Source organism: Rhinolophus ferrumequinum, chromosome 27, assembly GCF_004115265.2.
Source record: "Rhinolophus ferrumequinum isolate MPI-CBG mRhiFer1 chromosome 27, mRhiFer1_v1.p, whole genome shotgun sequence".
In the NCBI taxonomy this organism is placed as follows: Eukaryota; Metazoa; Chordata; class Mammalia; order Chiroptera; family Rhinolophidae; genus Rhinolophus; species Rhinolophus ferrumequinum.
The window spans coordinates 2,582,171-2,600,235 of NC_046310.1; the positions used below are offsets into that span (position 1 = coordinate 2,582,171).

General features: G+C 40.4%; 1 protein-coding gene across 2 annotated transcripts in view; it reads right to left on the reverse strand.

The window, feature by feature from the left end:
* Nucleotides 1-4,130: 4,130 nt before the first annotated feature.
* NEK7 (NIMA related kinase 7) overlaps nucleotides 4,131-18,065 on the reverse strand; it is a 106,220-nt gene continuing 92,285 nt past the window's right edge. For both annotated transcript variants that reach the window (XM_033099616.1, XM_033099615.1), the window contains one exon: nucleotides 4,131-5,748. In XM_033099616.1, coding sequence (XP_032955507.1) covers nucleotides 5,638-5,748 — 111 coding nt within the window. In that variant the 3' untranslated portion in view covers nucleotides 4,131-5,637. The remainder of the gene's footprint in view (nucleotides 5,749-18,065) is intronic.

An 18,065-nucleotide genomic window follows, 5' to 3' on the forward strand; every position in this document is an offset into this window, starting at 1 on the left:
CCCGGAGAGCAGTGAGGGGCAGGGGCTGCGGACTATGGTCGGCGCCGCCTAACGACCCTCACACCAGTGTCGCGCCTCGCTGACAACAGTGGGCAGCGCGGTGCCAACGCGCAGGAAGCAGAATCTATTGGAAGACAAAATAATTGCTTCACTTGCTGGCACAAAGATATAAACCTGAGTTTTGAGTACATAGGAGCCAGCTTGACATCCTTGCCTGGAAGACAGCAGCGCCCAGAGCAGTCAAACGGGATAGAATGAGGTCGCGCCCGGGGTCCAGCTCACAGAAGCCCAGCCAGACCGGTCAGGGAGCTTTAGAGTCAAGGGACTCGGGCTTGTAGGCAAACACCCACCCAAAAGCACGCGGTCTCACTACCAGGCAGAAAGGGGCCGTTTTCATTTGTGCTTCTCCTGATCAAGTGTTTTGACAAATCAATAGAAGCAGGAGAAACCCCCACTGATGTGATTTACACCCAATTTATCCATTATTGCCTCGTTACTATGGGGGAGCCTCAACAGGGCACCTCCCCAAATGCGGTACCTGGCAGTATACACTGGCGAGTTAAAAGGAAAATGGAAGTGACAGATGTAGCTCAAGTACGCACATCAGGCTGAAATTTACTTGAATTTCCTTGAACTACCTTTGTGCTGGCAAGTAAAATTATGAGGCACTTCCGGCCCTCTGAAGATCTGTTTCTAGACGTTATCAAAAGTAAGGCACAATCTCTCTGAAACATAAACACAATGCAGGCTGAAGTTAAGGGATTCAGATCACATCTATAGCATCCCGCCTATTTTCCGATTTCTCTATCACGGTCCACTTTGTCTGATAACAAATGCATCACGCTGGTTCTTAAGCATTAGGAGAGATCGATCCTTCACTAGACGCCTGACAAATCCCCAAAGCTGACCTGACCAGCTTTGCAACCCTGTTGGAATAGGTACAACAGCAGAGACTCCTCCCCGTCTGTACAATCTTAGTGGAGAGAACGTGAATTCAAATCGATGGCCATCCAGATTGTAAGTCATTTAGAGTCACTATTCTTTTAAATGAACCACTTCCCTTGAATTTTGTCGACATCTCCACATTCTTTCCAAAATCCCTTTTTGTTCCTTGTCGGCCTAATATCTTTTCATGCGTTCAATTTCCATGCACAATTTGAGTACAGAATGGACAAATGATGGGCTCCCACCACTTCCAGGCTGTGTGACCTTGAGCAAGTCCACAAGGGCTTACTCTGCCTAACGGGGTTAAAAATGTGGATAACGTTAACAGCGATTTCGGAAGCCATTATGACAATTTACAAAAGCAAATGTGGGGACTGTGTCCAAGTGGCATACCTGCCCTCAGAATGTCCCCAGTGAACACAAACTGAACACAATACGCGGCATTTTCCGTCCCTTTGATCACCGATAACAGAGGTCTTCACGGATGCTGCCGAGGTGTCTTCCTGGGCGTTCTTCTGTCCCCAGCACTGCTGGCAGGTGAGAAAGCCACTGTGTCCCCACCTCGGGTCAGTCATCACTCAAGTGCTGCATCCACACACCTGCTGAGCAGGCTCTCCTCCCTTTACTCCGGCGGGGCGTCGCTCCCAGCAAACCACAACTGACAGCGGGATGATACAGAACAAAACAAATGTCTTCACTTAGCTACATTTCAGCTCTTTGATGCAATTCTGGATTTTCTCGGATGGTTCCTCTACAGTCAACAGATGATGGCATGAGTCTCGGAGCAGAACTGGAATAAAATCTGACTCTCAGTGACCTTGGGAAAACCCGTTTGCCTATCTGGGCCTCAGTCTCCTCATCGGCTAAATAGGGGCAGTGACATCTCTCATAGGAAATAGATGAGTTCATGTACGTAAACATTCATCGATAAGTGTTTATTGGGTACTTACTATGTTCCAGGCACTCTGCTAAGTACTTAGAATGTAGTAACAACCAACACAGGCATTACCTTTGTCCCCGGGAGCTTGGAACTTTGCATGGAAAGCAGACATTACATAATGGCAGACTCTTTCATTACAACAGTGATGGTTTGCATCGGTGGTAACTATAGCTTCCCCAATTAATAATACATTTCAACATATATGCCTGGTAGTGACGTTTCAAATTAACAAACATACTTTCTAAATAAAACTCTAACAAGTCCAACACTATCTCGTGCCTAAAACTTACAATCTCGCACGCACATGCGCACAGTCAGACTAAATAAAGGTCCTTTCATGTAAGTCACAGTTACAAATGAGCTTCTCTTCCCCCAATCCATTTGGAATGTGGTCTTGATGAGTAGGCTACACCCATCACTCCACCACCAGCCTGGAGGGATTTAGCGCAGTAAGACCATCTGGCCTCATCGTTTCCAGACCCAGGAGCGGTCTTCACTTATTATGTGACAAGGACACTCGGCCTGTCGGTGACACTGTTAGCAGCACACTCCAGTGACAGGAATTTAATCCATTGCCCAAATTTTACACTTTATAATTTTAGAGAACTTTTCTCATTCATAGACAGAAAATGACGTGCTGCAGAGAAGAGGAACTTGTGTGAAGATATGCCTAGTTTACTGCATATTTAAAAAACCACTTCTTAGGGTCTGTCAGAGCTCCGTTATCACCCTTGATTGTTTCAATTCTTAAGCTTCTCCAAAATAACATTATGGAAATGAATAAGAACTGTTTCCGGAAGTGACAGTCAGTGAAATAAACAACAGTAGATTTTAGGGAGGAAAAAATCACAGATACATAAAAATGTTATTGTACTCAATTTTATATTTTTATTTATATTAGGATATTATACAATTTTCAAAGCTAACAACAGAATACTTTTAGTATGTGTATTTGAAGCATAACAAAATAAGAGTATTTCACAAAAGAAGTCCGTATTACAGTACTATTGAAATATGAGGCATAGGATAATTATGCGTTTGTGGGTTATACACATAATACATTCATTTTAGAGAAAAAAACATTTAATATGAATAACATTTCGGTTAAAATAAATATCATGTAAATGTTAACAGCAACACCTGAAGTATATTGATGCAAGAAAGGTGTTTTGTAACAGGTAACTATGTAGACTGGTAGAGCATTCATGAGACGGCCATAATTCTTAGTCAATTTACAACCATTGCACACTCTTGAGCACTTTGTTTATCCAGGGTTACCCTTCACCCACCATTCCTAAACCTCAGCCTACAAACCAGTCACACCACACTCTCCCCTGGGGAATGGGTACCAAGTCTCAGTCAGGTTTAGAATCAGATGTACCTTTCACTTTACTGTTCCTTAAATCAATGTAAATGTTTTACTTAATCAATACAAAATTTACTTATAAACAAATATAAAGGGAACACTTTATAGGTGATTATAAAAATTAAAACTTCTCATCATCTTCATAATTCTTTGAAATGATATCATTCAAAATTAAAATTTGCTTTTTACACAGTGGTTTCTTCCGGGAAAATATAAACACTTAGTTAAAAAAAGATACAATAGCCAAAACCAAAAGTTTCCACATGTAGAAAATCATAATGGATTTCCCTGATCATTAAATTCTTCCCAGTTATTTCCTTCTAGCAGATAAGAGTCACTGAAAAGAAAAGGTGAACCTTTGCTTATAGTTCACCACAAGGGGTAAGCTAATACATTTTAGATCCACGTATTTTTAAAGATTGCAAGAAAAAGGGTATCTGTTCCAACTGGAGAACACTTCATCTCAGTCAAGTTCATGACATTACAATGAATGTGACACTAACGGGCAACAAAAGCCATTCTCCTCCTGGTTCTGGAGACAAACCTGGATGGTCAGTATGAATGTCGGACGCCACGAGGATCTGGAAAAACGGTGCATCCGGCCCTCAGGTGAAGGGCCAGCCAGACTTTCCCTGCCTATCCCAAGATAAATTACCCTTCAGGTACCATAACCTATTTAAATGCCGTAAGTGACTAAATCTGGGGAAAGGACCAGTTTACACTTTTGCCCTTTATACATTTTTAAAGTTTACAAATGACTTGGATGTATTCAAATGATTGTAAGAAAAATACTTACATGAAAAACAAAACCAGCAGTAATACCAGCTAAAGGTAGGTGTTCTCTGAAGGTGAGGTCGTCACGTTGGCAGGTTATGGACCCCAGGGTTACATGGTGGATGGTGCCCTTTAATGTTGACTGCCACTGGGCCCTCTGGCCTCACAGTTCTGTTCACCACGACCATGGGGGTGTCCAGGAAAACATCTCCACAACGGCATTTACTGAACTCTTCCCACTTCCTTACACTAAATGAAGCGTTACCATCTCTGTCATCTTCATGCATGAATACAGTACTTTGCTTAAAAGCTTCCCAACAGAAATGCTAATCTCATAAAAATTCTGGCTGTGGTAATGGCCAGTTTTCATTTCCTTAAACATATTCTAAAATTACAACCTTGTCAACTGAATTGAAACTGTCTCAACATTCACAAGCACAGTAAAACACACATCCCTTCTTCCTCTCCAACAAGACACAGTACATGTACACAAGGGGCCCGAATTTCACCAAGTTTAAAAAAAAGTTTTCAATCCAGGAAGAGTGCTGGTATACCCAATACCTTTTCATGGTATTATGCTGTCAGAAAATCTGAAACATTAATGGATAAAATGCACAGAGAATATAAATAAGAAAGTAATTGGAAGAACATAAAAAAAATTTCTGAAGGGGACCAATCAGAACTTCAACAAAATCTATGAATAAAAATATATGCTTACACTCTAATGTATAATTATGAGTAGAGCATTTAAATTCATAAAGAAATTGAAATATAGTACTGCAAGATTATTTAAAGACTGTTTTTCAAATGTACAAACAATAATGAAAACACAATAAGAGCTTTGGGCAACGTGCAACCTTCAAGATTATTATCACACCAGCCAAACAAATCCTTAACCACTTTTTAAATGGATTCATTTATACCATTTTAATGCAAAGAGAATACCAAAGATATGAAAAGAAAACAAAATAAAGCGGAAAACTCTTCAGTGTCTGACTCACATTGTGTCCCCAAATCTTTTCACATTTAATAGTTGCATTTTGAATGTATAAGCTAAGAATTTTCAATGTTTCTCAAATAGTTTATGTCGACATTTATCTTAAGAATTATATTTGAAAGCTACAATGCTAAGAACTAAAACACATACTTCAAACCTGTAACAATAAAATAATCTCGGAAGCTCCCAACTGTGTTCCTCTCCAATGTCCACACACGACGGGAAAACCAACCGCCACAGGTTCAGACACTTTTGCTCAGGCTGGGTTGGGGGTGGGTCTGGGCTGAGTGCCAACTGCACCTTCAGTGTTTGGCACTAAGGGTCGATCTGAATGTAATTTAGCCCCAGAAAACTCTCCATAATTCCAAAAATCTTCAGCCAGTAAAACCCATCATGTTCCATTCAGTCTCCTACCACACAGTTTGATTGTTACAAAGTCACTTGGGGCTTTGCAAGAAGGTGACTTAAATTGGTACAAAATGAAGCTTATATGAAAACTGGTTAAGGATTCAAAGCACAGGAGCTCTGAAACACTAATCTTAACACCCAGACCAAAACAGGGAGGTATGATTTGCACAAAAATACTTTAAATTATCTCGGTGACCGTCTCCACGCTCAGTTGCTGGCAGCGCTTGCGTGCATCCTCTTGGCGACGTCGTACACATAGGTGACATCCGGCCGCTTCTCTGGGTCTGGGTTGATGCACATGTTGACCAGCTGTCGCAGCTGCAGAGACAGAAAACACGACAGGCTGGGGACCAGCTCGGCCACTTATTGACCAGCCCTGGCGTCCCGAGGAAAGCACATTTTTCTGACTAAATATTCATTCGGCCAGAGATCAGGGACTGACTGCTCTCCACCATTCCACAATTAGCTGAATGTTCTAGAAGCACATCCGTGAGTATAAACAGTAACAAGAGGTTATCTTCCACAATCAGAGGCTTCAAAATGACCTTGCGATTTTTCAGAGGAGTTTAATGAGAAGAGAGCAGTTGCTAAAGACAAAAGGTTTTTAACTGTACGGCTCCAAACGAACGGCAGAGATTTTACACGTTTGGTTTAATCTAGAAATCACCGCATTAGCCTTGGTTGCAAGTTTAAATGTTCATAATGAGTTTACTATACATCTCAGTTGATGTGAGGCAGTGAGAGTAGACGGCTATCCTATACAATCAGCAGGAACCATTATGCGTATCGTCTTTATCCATTTTGTGTTAAAGGAAAAGCATTCTTCTAACCGAAGACTAACAAAGTAAAGGCAGGTAAGTTATGAGCAGTACTTTACTAACCCTCAGCTCTATCAGTACTGATGTCCTGCCCTTACAGATCAGGTGGCTGAGGTTTACTTGTTTACATCACAGGAGAAAAGCACACCTCACCGGAGTAAGAAAATACTCTCTATCTGGCCCTGGAGGAGAAGAATATGGGCTTTCATTCTCAACTCTAACTGCCCCAAGTTTATGGAGCTATGTGTCTTCACAGCACCACATGTCTTTCACAGCTCATCAGCCTAATCAGAAGAAAGACCCACATTTTTTGCTTTCTAAGTCTGTCTTGGGAATAATTCAGATCTTCTGAAAACTTGCATTAACTCTTTCTGGACAGTGTATTAGCACTTAAATCATCAAATTACTATAATTTCTTCACACTCACTAACACCAACATAAAAATGTTCAACTAGAGGAAACAGCAGTGGTGATAGAATTTGTGAGCTGATCTGTGAATTGGGCAGTGGAGAAGGCGAATGGCAGTTAGAAATGTCACCCCGAAAGGAGAGTAAGGAGCTCACCAGAAGGGACAGTGAGGGGGATACCAGGCTGGCTGAGGGCACTTTGGAGCCTGAGCCCGCAGGTAGGTAAGTTGGTGTCGGTGGAGGTTTATTTCTATCCTTCAGTAGGGAGGTTAGAGCAGGTGACCTGTGAGGGTTCTTCAGGTTCAAATCCCTTAAACTTCTGATTCTACCAGAATGAAGTTTAATGAGTCAACTCTACATCTGTAGGTTCAACAGGGTGGGTGGTAATGATGCCCCACTGAGAGGGGCTGCAGATTTCCATTTAAATTCCTTTCAAACTCCTTAAAGGGGACAGCGATACACAAGGAATTTTATTATGGTGATCAAGTGAGATTTACATTGGAAAGAGGTTGGCATTTTACCCATTAAAATAAAAACAAACACATCCAATTATATGGAGCACAGAAAACACAGGAAAAGCATTATAATGATTCTGATACTTAAAAAGATCCTGTGCTCTGGCAGGTCATCTAGTTGTCAGATACTTTGTTTAGGGATAAAAATGATAAAAGAAGCACAAAGGATGACAGGAAAAGAAAACTGTGGGGCAAACTTCATTATATCTAACTAAAGCACGAGTAGATGCAGTAGCAATTTTTTGACTCAATAAAACTGCCGCATCCTTCAAGCTGGTCCAGAAACCTTGCATTTCCCACCTCATACCTCAGAGTAGGGTGGCATTTCCAACCCATTGCAGCAAATACTGGCCCTGAGGCTCTGCTGCCACAAGGAGAGGTGCCCCAGATAAAAGATAGATGGGTGCAAGCTTCGCTGGGGGAGATGGTGATTCTCTGGCTGCCCCAACGTAAAAGATGAGGACCAAGGTGGGAAGCGAAGGAGAAAGGAAAGTGGAGAGTGAGCAGCTGCCCCTGCTCCCACCCAGAGAACCTGGGGAGGGACCCAGGTGCACAGAAGCCCTACTGTGCACAGAGCCAGCACGCACAGTGTCTGCTTCCTTCCCCCACCGGTGTGGCTCGGTCGCCCATCAGATACGCAGCTGATCTGGTGGAGAGGTTTTTCTCTTCCAGAGGAATTATACATGAGTATCACAGTACACACGCGGATATAAGATATAAAACTTGCACACCTCACTACATACTTAGGAATCTAATAATCCGTCGGTAATTTTTCCTACACTTTGATATATAATAAAGAAATTAATAAAACAAGAAAATAAAACCCTATCAAATGAAAACACGCCCTGGCAGTGACTCCCACCCACTGGCACACCGGCATTTCTAGAAGATTACTCTGAAGGGACACTGCTGGCATCCGAGGACACAGGACAACTCGGATGAGGGGTTTGCACACAAAGGCCCTGGGGTGGGGCTCCAGGCTGGGAGCCGGGAGGACCACTCACCCACCTTCCTGCCGGCCCCCAGGCCACCATTCTTCCTGCCTCTCCTTCCTCCTGGCCCTTCTGTCACCTGCTCCCTTCTCCTCCCTCAAGCCTTCCTGACCAGCCTCCCGCCATGGAGACCTTAGTATTCCCCCACTGGACTGCATCGTATCCCGCACACACTTTTATTAGAGCCCTGATCACACTCTATGGTACTTCATTTAACACCAGTGTTCCCCTGTTAAGATAGAGACCTGGAGGCTGGGTGAACAGTAAGTACTCACCGGCATGTTGAATGAATGAGAGAGTGAAGGTGTAACTTCTGGGTTAGGGAAAAACAGAAGGTTTTGTGGCCGTGGCACCTGAGCTGAGGGCTGAAGCATGCACATAATTCTAACAGACTCAAGGGGAGGGCAGATCCTAAGCAGAGGTGACAGGATGAACAAAGGTGCTGGGCCAAACACCATGAGTGTGCGACAATGCTGGCCAGTACTTGTGAACGACTGGGGAGCGATGGGGTGGACCGGTCAACGGAGGCCGAGTGACAGGAAGACGTAGAAAGGGGGTTAAAGTCTACACATGGGCCACAGGACGCCAGTGCTGAAGCCATGAGGGGCAGATCAGCACGTGTTTTCTCGGAAAAGTCGAAGATAGAGCAAAAAGAGCACTGCCAGCCGGAATCCCCATCACGCTCCTCAAAGATTTCAGGCAAGAAGTACTGAGCAGGGAGGTTTCCATCAGGGCATGTGAAAGGAGGTGTGGCCACTCACAGAGGAGGAGTGGCCTCCAGGGCAAGAGGGACACTGAGCTTTGAAGGTACCGAGGTTGAGATACTGACATTGACATTTGGGTAGAAGTTTGAATTCCTGAATTTTGGGTTTAATTCTGTATCTATACCTAGATGACTGAATTGTAGAAACAATTTCTGTGACTCTACCTACGTCTAGATTATGAAGATAAAGGAGATGGCTCGTGAAAGTTGTAACCTGTATGGAACATAATTCAGTTGTGTGGATCTCTCACACATGCATGTGTTAATTTAGTCTTGCTTAAGGGTGCGTGTGATTCTGAATTTTTAAAAAACCCGTATTTATATAGAATTTAATATTTCACAAAATCTCCTATATCCTTTTATTTTTCATATTTACTTTTAAAGTGTTGTAATCTCCCACAAAAATCTTAATTTATAGATGAAGAAAATAAGAACCAATTAAAAACTGGATTGGAACCCAAGTCATCTGACTTTAAGGCAGGCCTTTGTCCACTCCCACTGCTGAGAGCACACTTACTTCTACCTACTTGGTCTCTTGCGTTGAATTCCTCACGATGCCTAATACAGCTCTGCATGCATGATGACTTTTCATAACACTTACTGAGTGGTTCAATTTCAAACCATCACCACTACAAAGGGATGTCACTTGGTTTAAGGTATGATCTGAATTCCAGTCAAAAGAGATGAGTTCCTACGTATGGACAGGAAATACCAGTTCTGAGGCATCAACAGAGGGTGGAGAAAGGAACCGCTCAGGTGCTTTATTCAGGTACTCAGAGCTGGTCTGACTTCTGCCCAATGAGCACAGTGGGTAGAGGCCACCGGATCAAGGTTGTCACCCTGACTTGCTGTTTGTTTTTCCCTTAAGCAAAACAGCAGTGCAGAATCCATCATTGCATATCCTTATCAAAGAATACATGGCGGTGTATTGAATATTCAGAGATTTGAATGTTCGAAGAGCACTGAAAGGTGTGTGCATAGCTCTGATCAACCTCATGCTAAGAGAATGAAACTTTAAGGACCCCTGGAATAGACAAAAATCATCTTTCCAACTTCAGACAATCGAAGTTCTACCCTTTAATTAAATGAGGCCACAGGGGCTGCACCCTCAGAGCACGCCGGCTTATCCCACCACCAATTCACCTTCCAAACACCTTTAATGCTTGCTTTTGGCTTCTACCAAACACCACTTAGGGACTTGTGTAATTGCTGTGGACGACACCGCCTGGTGCATTACTCACAGGTCCTTATATGAGCTATTTCTACCATAACTTAGGAGGAGAAAACGTCCTCTTCTCTGAGGACTGGCATCCTTGCTCCTTGAGAACGGAGACACCTTCCCTTAGAGACGTGACAGAAAGGAAGCAAGTAACAGCCAGGGAGCAGCTCGACCACAGCGGCTCTGGGGCGGGCAGGATAGGGATCGTTACACCCCCTGTCCTTGGTTCTGAACTTGCATTTCTATTCCCATTTTAATAACCTGTAAGTCCTGTTTTTTGTTATAAATTATCTCAACTCCTTTTTGATAGAAGGTGGATTTAAATACATAATGGGAGATTTACATAGGCCTGAATACTTAATTTGGTGTAGTTTTCCTTGATAAATATGCGATAACTATTGGTTGTTCTAAAGATACATTGAATAGACCTATTAACCTAGTGGGGGAAAAATCAGTTGCAATGGTCTTTAGGCAAATAAGGGGTTTAAAAATCACAACAAGCAACTTGCTTTTATGTTACAAACAGCTATGGACCACGTTTTATGCCTTTAACTTTAATAATTTGATTAAAAAATGCAAATTAATATGGATCCCTGAATAGGCTGTCATACTAGTTAACAATTTAAGTTACATAAATAAGGTCACCTCTCATCTCTTCCTCTTTTTATGTATGCAAAATACAGCATCCCTTTTAGATGGCAGAGTTATTTGTGCCCCTGAGATAATGAATAAGAGGACAAAATAGTCACCTACTTATTAGAACACAGGAAGAACAGTACGAGATAGTAGAAAGGGTTTAAAAGTCATTAATTAAGGAAGAAAAGAACTCCGACCTTTGCCAGACAGTCTCCTGTTTTCAAGCTGTTAGATAACCGCACACAACTGTTGATTCATTTGGTTACTTTCAGCAGCTATGGACACATCCAGAGGCCACGCTACTTAGATTTTTCTGTTTCCAGCGGACCACAGGAATACAATCCCCCAAACACCTTCAGGTCCAAAGGCACAGCTTTCTGCTCTGTAAGGTAACTGGAGGACTTCGGCTCAATGCTATTTCCAGGACAGACAGAAAGAGCTTCCTACAGCTGATATCTACTGAGTTCTCACTGTCAATCAGGCACCATTCTATGTTTTTCATGAAACCTCCATTAGTCTTCAGGCCACTCAATGGGGTGGCATGACGAGGCCACCTTCACAGAGGAGTAACATTCCCACAGCCTCGATGTGAACAGCAGCACCCAGCTTGAAGCCCAGGTTAAAGGTGGAGCATTACACTGCCCAAGGAGAATCCCACCTGGGTCTACAGGCTCCATCACGGCCACTCTGCATCACGCTGGTGACCTTCCAGATAGGCAAACACAGGGGTTCGGCTGATTCTCAAAAGAATGTCAGCTCCGACACTGGCTCCTCCAGTCTCTGCCCTCGTAATTGATAGGCCAACTCTGATCAAAAACCAGAGCACAAAATCTTCTCTAGGCTCTGCAAAACTCACAGTGAGATAACACCCACTTTCTCCATTGAGATACACTTAAACGACGACCAAAAAATGTTCACATTAATATTATGAGTAGAATGACAACTTTAACGTTATTTCCAATCTGAGTCATTAATTAAAGTGACAGTAACTCCCTCCAAACAAATAAAATATAGTTGGATTTTCACAATTTTTATACCGCATTCTAAACTTACATAGTGACACGATGAATCATAAAAAATGCCTCTAAGTTTTCTAAGGCAGACATTAATCAAAATGAAATAATTATCTTAGCAATCTCTCAATGCTAATTTTATATATATATTTTAAAGTGCCTATTAACCTCTGGAATAAAGGAAATTACTTTAAAAATCCTTATTTATCCAATACTTTGTGTCAATTCTCAGTAATATATTATTAACAATGTTAAAAAAAAGTCATATAATAACTGTAAGAATTTTATATATACTTCTATATGTCAGGCTTCAATTTCTAATAATATCATTAGGTAATCACTGGCTCAAAAAATGTGTGTTTGAATTGAGAGAATTAGCCTTCCATTTATTACTTTAAATTGTAGAAATAATTCCAAAATCAGTAGATATTACATCAATAAAAATAAACAGGAGTGCATAGAGACAGTTAGTGGTTTATGTTATCTCAAAATATTTGTTTAGTTTGTCTTACTTTTTACACTTTTGTAAAAACATGCACTTTGTGCAAAATTATTTTATAAAACAAATTAAAAATAAGGCAAAAATAAAGGTCTAAATATGTAAAAGCCTTTACAAAACCAAAGAAAATAACTGTTTAATTCAGATGCTGAAGGAAAACTTAAAAACATCTAAATGGGGGGAAAAAAATCACAGCACATAAAAGTAAAATGAATTCTTTATAGCATTTCCAAAGGATTATGAAATCATAAGTCATATAGAAATTAATGAACAGTTGTTGTCAATAAAGTAGAAAAACACTAATATATTTTGATCTATGCACTTCTAAAGAAATGTCAAAGCATTAAGTTTGGTACCAAAAACACTAAAAAGAAGAGCGAGCTAACAGTCCCGTTGTCAGGACGATCGCCCAATCACTAACTATCAAGTTCAGTCCCGGGCAGGTAACAACAGGGCTCTCTGTGCTGCATCGCTTCAGGTCACTAAGCCAATTCCCAGGAGAATAATAAAGACCGGTGCTATTGGTGCTGTTTCTTTTTCACCCCCGTCCTAATCCCTCCGAGACCAATTACGTGCTGTCAGCCTTGCAGACATGCCCAGTTCCCATGTACTCAAGGACACATGTGGGCACCCCAAAGTGGGTCTCACACATTAAAGCACACGGTATTTTGGAGCTTTAGATATTTACACAAAATGATTAGGCGTATCCAACTTGTACACCAAACTGTCACTAGTGATTGACTTGGGGATAGAGGGAACGGGGAAAAGAAAGCAAGCTTACACAGAGATACGGTAATGTAATGTCTACATTCCCAACTGAAGATCATTCAGCGTTTCTTGAAAACTGGGAAGTCTTACAGAAAGTTGCACAGTTTTATAGGATCCCACAGGATATGTGAAATATAGGGTACCGTTCTGGATTCGTGTCCTTAAGGAGCAAGTCCCCAGTGTCACTTCAGAAGCATAAGTGAACAAAGGGCCCACTTAAATGTATTTTTTAAACAAAAATGGAAAACTCAAAGCTTAAGTGGAACATTCAAATCTTACGTGGCAAGTTTAGGTAAAGGGGTAAAATGGATATAAAGGATGAGAACATGAAACTTACTAATACCATTTTAGGAAGGAAAACTAAATGCTGTTAACAGTATTTGAGAAAATACTCAATGTCAAGCTAATTTTAATAAACAATGGCTCAAGTTATATATTATGTTTAATATTATTATACATCTTTCTACATTTTAAAGTAGTCTCACCTCACTTAGCATTGGATTACATAATTATAAGGACTATAGAGATATTTGCGAAAACAGATTTATCTCCAAACATAACATGTGCCAGATAATATAGTATAATGTCCCTTGTTTAAATATTCTAGGCACAGTGTATTAGGAAGAATCTTCCAGCACCAATTTAAATAACATTGGTTAATTTCCTGAAACAACGCCAGGGAATTTATGTAGTTTTATTACAAATGAATTTAGCAAATATAAAACAGAATTATTGAGACTGCTCAAACGAATAAAAAAGTTTTGTAAACTTAGTTTAACTTCAAATATGCAAAAATAGTCTGTACCTGACACTTTTCATCTTGTTTTTCCTTATTTACATAAAGCAGCTCTTTTATGAACCAAAATAAAGGTCATGTGTTTTGTTACTGACTCAACTTTCTTAAAAAGCTTCTTTCAGGATATTCTTAATTTAAATATAAATATAAAGTATTTATAAATGTTAGGTTAAAAAGTCAGTCATCATTTTTAAAGCTTTCATTTAGTATTTTCCTTTCCTTAAGAGCAACCTTTTGGAAAATAAAGTATCAGCAAAGTTATAGCGAACGACAACATTTTTTGTTTGGCGTCTCATGGACCCACACACCTGCCATCTTACTTGAGACACATGCAGTCGTCTTGACTAGCCTCGTACGGAGCAATACTTCCTACCCTCCTACACACGATTCCTCATTCTTTCCTTTCAGTGGCCCAGCCTCCGGGTTAAGTATCACTGGGCAGAGGGCGTTCTGCGCAAGCGCCTGAGCGTGCCACTGCCCTTGAATGTGGTGCCCTCTAGGAAACGTGGTGGGTGAGAGGGTAAGAACAGAGGAGAGAAAGACAAGAACTGACGAGTCCACGGGGGGAGTCGGGACACCCCTCACACACTGCCTGAGGGCTGGCTGCCGGCTGTGAGCTGGTGGCTCCAGCACTGGGATCCCAGCAGGTGCAGGCACCTGCAGTGGGGATTGGCTCTGCCACTTCCGGTCTCTATCTGCTCATATGTAAAATGGGGACAACGCCACAGCCCTGTCTCTGTAACAGGACAGTTCCCATATGGATTACAAAAAATGATTTCCAAAGTTGAAAACAATTCAGTATTCCAATTTTATTTAAAGCCATGGAAATATATTTATACTGTACAATAACCTATAAATATCTGAAATCAGTTTATTTCAATTAAAATTTATTATTTTATTATTCATATAGAATCAAGCATAGAAAAAGCACTGTGCTTTTGAATCCTTATATTTTAAATACTCTGAAAAAAATCAATACTTTTCTTGTCTTCAGAAAAACATCACCAGACTGGCCCACTGAACAACTACCTATTGCTGGGAAGGCGGGAAGGCAGGAGAACTCCCTCCCCCAGTTGCCTTCCATTCCTAAACTTAGAAAAAAAGGAGGGGGAGAGGGGGACATTGGTGGCGTTGTCTAAGAAAGGAAAACAAAAATAATGGAAAAGAGGTTAAAATTTTTTTCTCATTTATGAGGTGAAAGTTTTTGAGATTTCATTCACTCTCCATCAGTTCTTGATTGGATCACAATCTTTTAGGTTGATATTTTAAAGGGTAATTGTATACTTGAGAAGTAGTCCCATTAATTGATTTTTACTAAAAACAGATACTTTTCTATCTGTGGGCTGGAGGTATAAAGCCACGACACAAACAGAAATTTAATGTACAACAACGGAGGAATTAAATGATGTGAAATCTGATTACTGGCTTAATAATTCCACTTCCAAAATTGTATTTTGGTTTCTTTGCCTTTAAAAAGAATAAGACCTAGGGAATTAGAAAGTTTTCAAAAACATAATTGGAAGATAACCACAAACACTGTGTCCTACAAGACTTTCTTATTTACAATAAACTTCAAATTGCTACTAAACAGATAGACAGCTACCATAGCAACCAGTTCCGAGCAACAAGCACTGCTACGGTGTAATAATATGTCCACTTCATTACAAGGTTCTAATCATCTTACTAATGTTTTATAGGCATTTACATTTCTTTTTGATTCAAAGCACTGTTTTCAAATCTTCAATTTAATTTCTCCCTACTCTGCTTTCTCAAACCAATATCACCCTTATCTTCCCTACTCATTTCCATTTTCCACTTTCATCTGCAAACCTTTTACTCAACTTTTCAGAACTTGCTTCCAAACCTATCTGCTCAAACCTAAAATGAAGAGAAATCGGTTACAAGTAACCATTGAGGCACAATTCTACTCAACGTTTCTTGTGTCTTCTCTATTTAAACTATGAATTTTTAAAAATAAATAAAAAGTATTGAACAAGACAAAACTCTATAACTGCATGATGTTAATGCTCCAATTTTTAATAAAATATGTTGGTTAAAAAGAACTAACTCAGTACAGTGTGACACTATATTTTCTGAATAATTGTCAATGCAACTATTCACTATTTTTTTAACTTAGAGTTTCATGAGATAATTTAGTGAACAAGGTCTCGCAAAGAAATTAAATACTGAAACTGAGGGGAAATAATCCATTTGTCTTATTTCCCAATAAATGAACACTGATATTCCAGAAATAATGTCACTTGCTTATAAGAATGAAAAAAAAATCATGTAGCAAGTAATATCAAGAAAAGAGTATTACCTTATTGTCTGGCCTATGGTTTCAGTAATTTTCTGAATTACCAGATAGAAAGTTCTTTGGAGAAGTTTTTCTCACTCATTCAATTGTCACATATTGGTTCATGTATTCTTTTTCTCACTTTAATCTCACTCTTTCCTTCCCTCACTCCCTCAATCAATCAATCAATCAGTCAGTCAATCAATCACTGACCCTTCGGAATGTGCCAGGCCCTGGAGATACACTTCTCAGAGCAGGAGCCACAGTCCGGAGGGGAGCAAAGAAACAGTTCTGATGTAGGGTCCTGCCCATGGAGGGTACGGGCAAGGAAAGAGAGGGGTAGGGTAACAGCGCAGAAGACAATGTGCAAGCTTTGTTTTAAAGAGAATGAGTTCCCAAGGTAAAGAACAGGGGCAGGGGTGTTTCAGAAGGAGGACACACTGCTTACAAAAACATGCAGGACCGTCTAGTAGAACCCGCAGTGGTAGTTAGGGAAGTTACAGCTGCTGTTACTGTTTTAGCTATAAGACTGACACTTAATGCACCGGTTGTTTTGATTAAAAGTGCGGTTTCAAAACTTTATACTTCCCTGGTCACTGTTTCCTATATTTTGCCACGCTGAAAATTAAATGGCAATTTGGACTTCTGAAAGATCTAAAAAGCCTACTCTATAAAGAAATGTTTAAGATACCATTAAGATGGCGGCATCAAATCTGTCTGGGTTTTTTGCTATCATAAATTCTGAGTAGTTATTTTGCAAACAGAGTTCTGACTTACAGAGAGAAAATGTTTATTAGCACATCTGCACTTCAAAGCGCTTGTTCTGAGAACTTTTCTACATAACTGAACGGATTAAAGTAACATCATCAGTCTGCATTTCTGTATCTCATTTCTTTAGTAAAACTTAGTTTCCATGTTTACCTAGATATTACAGCTTTCTATTTTTTCATGGCACAAGATTTTACCAAGAGAAGGAATCATACTGACTTTTTTTGGAAAGAACCCCATATAACATGTTTTGCTTTATATTTCTTTTCGAAACTGGAAACTATATGGAGGGAAGTAAAAAGGTGGAATCTATTTTCCTCTCCCAACTCGAAGACCTTCTATCTGGGCCAGACTTTGATATGTGCCCCTTGGCTGAGAAGCCGCGCAGCCAAGTTCACACTTAGCCGCGGTGAAGTGACCCTGCAGGCAGGCCGACTTCAACGAACCACCAGTGGTAGCATCATTAAAATCCTGCTGAAGGTCACCATGGCAACCGCCTGCTGAGGCTTCACTGCTGCTCGCGTCTCCTAATCAGCTACCATGTGAAATGCAAATTCAGACAGTCTGAAAATTAGTCAAGAAGAATAGCGGATGAGGATGCAGATATGTGAAATATTCATGCGCCTCGTGGAAAAAAGGAGACAGCATGAATGACACAACAAAGGACGGACCCTGACATTCTCGCGGTCATTTTGCATTATTGTTCACACCGTACTGTATTTCAGGCCTGGAGTTCTGAAGTTGGTTTTGTGAAATGCCATATTTATATGCTATACCCAAAATAGTAATTAAAAATGGCTAACCTAATAGCATTAACGTCAAATAAAATAATACTTCTAAATTATCACCACTGCCTGGTAAGAGTTTTTTCTAATTACCAGAATACAAATGCTATGAAACGAAAAGGCAGGCATCACTGATTATCAGTATCAAAACTACTAGGGAAAAAAGGTACTTAGAACATTCTAGGACCCCAAATGCTTTACATATGGTAAAAATCCTTTAGCGATATTTATTATTCAAGTTACACTGACAAAATTTTCCTTATATAAAACTAAAAGCAAATGCTATTCATTTCACAATACAAAGAGTGGCAAGACTACCTAATAAGTGAACGTTATAATCGTTTTCGATTTCTCCTTTGC